Raw genomic sequence first — 5757 nt, forward strand, 5'->3', positions numbered from 1 at the left:
GGGCGCAGCGTTGTTGGGGGGGGGGGGGGGAACCGGTGTTGCAGCGGGCAATACGGGCGCACGCAAATATTCTGCCCTGGTTAAACTCGTATCGCCCGAGTTCACGATGAAGAACGCGCGGGAAAGGTGAGCGTCGGTGCCAGTGATGATGTCCTTGCGTTGCCGGTCCTGCTCGCCCACTCGTCGCACTCCCCCTCGCTGCGAACATACGGGATCTTGCGCAGCTGGGGGGACTCAAAGCCCAGGTATTCGCTCGATTCGTCGGGTGAACCGAGTACGCCTTCATTCGCAATTTATTCGACACTGCGAACCAAGTTGAGTACAAGGTAATCATAGTGGCAAATAGAGGGAGGGGCGCACAGGTAGAGGTCGCTTGAGGGCGACTGACGGCTACCGTACAAAGATCTTCGTGCATTTGGCGTCGTCCGCAAGCAGGATTGTCGGGACATCTAGATGATACATCGACAAAACGGTCGTCTAAAATGTTGTCTAGTGGCGGAAGGATACACATCTCGAGTAGCTTGTACATCCGTTCGAGTCTGAGTCGTTACATCTTGAGAGCCAGGGAAGGAGTGAAGCCGGTACGTGGGCGTGGTCGTGATAGAGCGATGGAAGCGCGAGAGACTCTTCTTCGCTTGCGTCTCCGCAAAAAACATTCTCGCGTCCATCAATCCTAAGATCTACGTGAGAACCAAAGCTTGTATCAAGAGCCAATTAAACCTACGAGCTTCTGGGTCACTGCGCAAAATGTACGGGCTTGAGTGACAGAGGGCAGCTGGCCACGGGTAGCTTCGTGATCTTGCTCTTCAAGGCGGTCAAGCCATACTCGGATCCTACGAGATCTTGTCGTCCTCGAGTCGCGTCTTGTTCTTCTTTGAGGACGTCGTCTGACGCTGCCTGTAGGCCATGCGCAGCGGGGTTGGAATCTTAAGTCTTAGCGCGGCCTGTCCCTCTGAGACGCGTTCTCATGGACGGTGCCAACAGGGCCGTTCTTGTTGCGCTTGTACTTCGCATCTTCAGTCGCTTCGCCGACGGCCGTCTTCGCTCTGGGGAAGGAACTCACTTTGGCGCCCCAGAGCGGATCGGACACGAGCGGCCGTTATGAGATTCAGCATTGTGTCCAGATCATTCTGCTGCCAATCCTCAGATATCAGTAGACCTAGAGTGGGTGCGTATACGCACCTGACCCCAGCCTCATGTTATAGCTCTAATCAACGACCTCTCGCTCCTGGTGGGTGCTCCAAAAACACGAGTCTGGCTGACCACTGAACTCCGCGAGGCACTAGGAAGGCGAGCAATCGTTCAATCGAGAGACCCATAAAGGAGCCCCAAGTCTGAGGCAGGCGGCTTGTCGGTTTAGACGGGATGTGATGGTGGCCGGGCCCTCAACTCTGTGTCGGAGAGAGGGATTCGTTCGCAGCGGTGAAAGGTAAGGCGAGCCATAACTGCGATAGAGCAGAGAATACGTTCTGAGGCACCTGCCTAGTTGAGGAAGGGTCTGTGTAAGGATATCTGATGCTGGATGGAGATCAACACGGTGAATGTCGAGGAGCAAAGCAAAGCTCGGACTAAAAGCGCCGGTGAAACCCGGACGCCACAAGGCCTCGGCGATTTGTTCGAGATCCGCTTTGGGCCTTGGGTTTTGTTCATTGGGCCCACGCGTCGCGAAGACTCCCGCGACGTTGCAGAGAACGTGGCTGCCACATTTGATGTGTGGCAGGCGAGCTGACTGACGACGCCACGCCGAGGCTCCAGGCTCCGTCGTACCCGTCTGCCAGTAAGATGCATAGTGTTCGCCGTACGTCCACGAGCTGACACGCGCGCCGCGGCTACCTCGCGTCTATCGTGTGGTGCTTTTTCTCAGACATAGATGTACGCTGACTGGTATACAGAGGCGACAACGAACTTGCGAAGGCGGCCCTCCCCCGCGCGGTCCATTATTTACGAAAGGGCAGCAGCATGGTGCATTGTATGTGTGTTCGGAAGATCGTTCGTCGGAGCTCATTGGCAGGTCAGCGCGCAACGTCACGACAAGATAAGATGACAAGAACTTGGCATTGCGAGATTCGCGAGTCACAGACAAGGTAAAACGAGAAACACAGGTTTGGTACCACTGAAACGTTGGCTGTGAACGAGACTCTGACAACAAGAACGGACCTGATACCGCTGCAGCAGGCTCTCGTCGCTCGACGGCGCGCTGACACGATCAAATACTCGACTCAAAGCCCAACTACCGAAACCGTCGTTATCGCCCCGGTTCGGAAGCGGGCGCAGTGCCTTGCGGGCTTGTTTGACTTGGCGTACTGGGCATTGGTATCGACGAAGGTGATAGATACATGCGCTGGCCCGACCTGGCCTGACCTTGACCCGGCTGGTGCGGCCTTCGGGACCGAGCGTAGGTTAGTGATCGCTTCCGAGAGGTTCGAGCGGGAGCAGGACAGGGATCCGGTTGTTGGCATGATCACGCGACGCGAGCGCAGAGAACTTTTCTTCGTTCGATTCTTGCGACGGATGTTCCTGCGCCTGGATCTGTCCTGGTGCCAGTGTGAGACGTGGAGCGGTCTCGAAAGTCGAGCATACGCACTAGCTTCTGGCACGCCTCTCTGCAATACTCCCGCTCCGGCTGCAGGAGACTCTTGCGATGCGCCACTCCGTGGTGCTGCTCGACGACGCGGAGATGCATTTACATCGCGTACGGTAACACACGAGATATTCTCGCCCCCGAGCTTCGATTTGATGTCCGAATCATACGCCTTCCTGCGCCTGCCGTAGTCTTTTCTTGGGTGAGGCAAAGTGAGATGCGGGACTCAGCGCGACCAGTCTTCCTGAGATGCAATCGAATGGGTGGTAAAAGCAGCGATGTCCTGGTCGCACACTTGCGCTACGTCTTCAGTTGCTTCACCGACGGTCATCATCGGTCTCGAGACGTCATCCTGGCCGAGGCGCACAGAGGATTGCACACGCGCGAAGCGTCTTGAGATTCGGTGTTGACGAACATGCTCGGAAGGTGCGTGAAAGTCCGGAATACGCACGGGCGTAGGCGGTCTTCGTGAGCTGCTCGCGTCGCTGTGTCCTCGAGCACGTATTGCGTAATGTCGTAACATGCAGCAAGGCCTCGCATCTGGATATCCTTCATGGGCTCTCAGACAGTGGTTAGCGAAGAGGAGGTATGTGTGCGTACCTGTGTCCCAGTTTCATGTTGTACCTCCAGCCAGCGACCTTCTATCCCGGCTCGTGCCCCTAAGTGAACTATGACGAGTTCGTCCGACTGCTGCAACATGGCGATAAGCTCTAGAGCCAAGGAGTCAACAGAAGGGCCCCTGGAGAGGTGCAAATACGCACATTATGATCACAGCCGGATAGACGGTGACTTGAAGAGCGCGAAGCTCAGTCGCATTGTCGGAGTGTTTATGGCTCGAGCAAAGGAGAAGGCCTTGAGGGAGGTTTAGGCAAGGAGTTGGATGCGTTTCAGTGTCATGACATGTCGGTGAAAGTCTGAGTTCAGTGAATTATTGTAGAGTACTTATGGCGGACGCAGGCGAAAAGGCACTGCGGGCGCTCGGAGAGAGTCCGGGGGTTAGGGTTTCTCTGCCGTTGGCGCCACTCTATTCTGGGCCCTACTAAGTTACTCCTCGTACGCTGCGTTCATTCTAATTTCTCCGCAAACTGTGCTTAGCCACGCGGCAGAGAGACCAATTAGAAACCACGCGTCTTCTTGTGCGAAGATCCCTGCGAGCGAGACAAGACATTTTTCAGGAGAGTATTGGGTCGCCTGTAAGTGCTGCTGCAGCAGGCAACGTCCCGGAGCCGGTGCTGACGCAGGCGTGGCTCTGCGCAGGGTGGCCGATATCGACACTCTGTCAACGCCACTCTCGTGTGCATTCGGGGTGCTCATCCGCCGCCGAGACGTCACGGTCATGCCGCAGCGACTCTGGGTCGTGTCAGCAAAGCCGTACTCGACCCCGAGCCGCGCGTCGTTCCCGACGCGAACGTATTGGGATGAGAACAAGTACCCGAACGTTCTATCGAAGAGCGTGCGTGTGCAAGCTCATCCTGATCCGATGGACGCAGCGCTGATATAGCTAGTAACAGCCCTCCGCCTGTATGGCGCCACGCGGTCGCTGCTTGAGCGCGCCATACTCTCATCGTCGTCGCCGCCATCGCGCCCGTCTTAGCTTGTGAACACCAGCTCGAAACCAATTTCGCGCCTGGGCTCGCAGAGCGCGTCGCCTGTACGCGCAGCGTCACTGATCCTGTCCACCGCGTACAGCAGGAGATTCAACACCATAAGCCACGCGCTCTTGACAAGCACTGTCATCGCAACGTCTTCCGAGCAGCGAAAGTCTTCGAAGACGACCGCTCGGGACCTGAGCCCAGAGCACTTCTCAAACCGCCGCCAACTCATCCACCATCCTCTAGCCTCCGCGTGGCACCAAGCTGTTTCTCGCACCCTTAGTGTCCGTTGGTGAGGAAAAGCGAGTTCAAGGCAGGAAAACCATTGTTGCTAGACGGCAGAGATGCGGCCTTTACCGTCTATGTATCCCGGTAAGCGAAAGTGGTAAGCGAAGGGTCTCGTCGGTGAGTGATCAGTTAACATACGACGCTCATGCACTCCTAACACGCCCGAATAGAGCCGCTCTGCAGTCTGTCTGTCCAACGCTCGTTGTTGCCGAAGAAGATTCGGCTGTCGATCTTCACGTGGATATCCTCGTCTGACAAGCTACGGATCCATGCGAGACCCGATGGGAAATTGCTCGGGCTATCAGCATGGCTGTATGGCTGTATGGCCATGAGGCGGCAGCGCAAGAGATCAGGTCGAGGGCTAGTGGAACGGGGCTCGGGACGTGCGACGAATGTCGTGGGTGTGCCGCCGGGCAGAGCAGGCTCAAGTTTTACCGGGATGGACATTTTGCTTTGGTGCGTCTCATCTGCGTCCATCTGTGTGCTTTCATTTTTTTACAGATGGACTGCAGAATCGTATACACCAGCTAGGCTACACGCGCGTCTCGGTCGTCGGGAACGAAGACGGAGACTATGCACGCGAGCCTGCCAGTGTGCTGCTGGGCGGGCGGTTCGATGTACGCGTCTGACGCGGTAAATGGGCCCAGCATGTGCGCCGTCTCTTGTGCAGGCTCAGGCTCGCGGCCTTCGCACGCTCCATTGTGCCACGGCTTTGCACCTGTCCACTTTGCCCCCGAGTTGCGCATGGCGCAACGGCTGCCGACCCGACTGCATCAAGAATGCAGAGAGCATGGGCCCCGAGGTCGAACAGGGTTCTTGAAGCATCCGCCCACATCCTGTAAGTACTATTAATGCATATTTGCGTCGTTCAGCCGCTGACGCGCCGCCAAGCTTCTCGACATGCCTCGCGAACTCCTCCCGTTTTGCCATCGCTCCTACAGATGCTGAACAGTGCTCTCGTTAGGGATGGCTCGCGCATGCTGCCCTCATGGTCGACCGGCTCCCCGGCTCTTGCGCCGCTGACCGCACCGCGTACAACCTCCCCACCGCTCCCGATTTGCGTCAAGCCGTACACGCTCCCCGGACGACCTGCCCGCGCTGCACGTCCAGCGGAACGACTCCATCGAACACCACCTCGGACTCGTACGCCTGGCGCGCCGTCTCCGTGCGACCGGCTGCATTTCGAGTTCCTCACTTGCAAGCGCAGCCGCAGGACGAAAACATGTGTTGGTGTCGGTGCCTGCGGACGATCGGGCAGGCCACTGAAGGAGGTCGAAAAGGAGGGCGCAAGCGGCA

General features: G+C 57.3%; 3 protein-coding genes across 3 annotated transcripts in view; 2 read left to right on the plus strand and 1 right to left on the minus strand.

The window, feature by feature from the left end:
* Positions 1-2045: 2045 nt before the first annotated feature.
* On the minus strand, positions 2046-3144 carry PHACADRAFT_206298 (uncharacterized protein). The gene is made up of 2 exons (XM_007392583.1): positions 2585-3144; positions 2046-2529 (listed from the first exon to the last, which is right to left on the minus strand). Exon 1 carries the CDS (start codon positions 3102-3104, stop codon positions 2808-2810), a length of 297 nt encoding a protein of 98 aa, XP_007392645.1. The 5' UTR covers positions 3105-3144; the 3' UTR covers positions 2046-2529; positions 2585-2807.
* A 773-nt stretch (positions 3145-3917) lies between these two features.
* PHACADRAFT_192504 (uncharacterized protein) lies at positions 3918-4175 on the plus strand (the record flags this gene model as incomplete). The annotated part of the gene is made up of 2 exons (XM_007392584.1): positions 3918-4038; positions 4093-4175. 2 exons carry the CDS (start codon positions 3918-3920, stop codon positions 4173-4175), a joined length of 204 nt encoding a protein of 67 aa, XP_007392646.1.
* A 592-nt stretch (positions 4176-4767) lies between these two features.
* The window catches only part of PHACADRAFT_206300 (uncharacterized protein), a gene marked incomplete at its 5' end in the record, with an annotated part of 1998 nt that continues 1008 nt past the window's right edge, over positions 4768-5757 (plus strand). Inside the window, 3 exons of the mRNA XM_007392585.1 lie at positions 4768-4917; positions 4974-5078; positions 5426-5604. Of these exons, the coding sequence (XP_007392647.1) occupies positions 4768-4917; positions 4974-5078; positions 5426-5604 (434 nt within the window). The remainder of the gene's footprint in view (positions 4918-4973; positions 5079-5425; positions 5605-5757) is intronic.

The sequence above is a fragment of the Phanerochaete carnosa genome (assembly GCF_000300595.1).
Source record: "Phanerochaete carnosa HHB-10118-sp unplaced genomic scaffold PHACAscaffold_2, whole genome shotgun sequence".
NCBI lineage: Eukaryota > Fungi > Basidiomycota > Agaricomycetes > Polyporales > Phanerochaetaceae > Phanerochaete > Phanerochaete carnosa.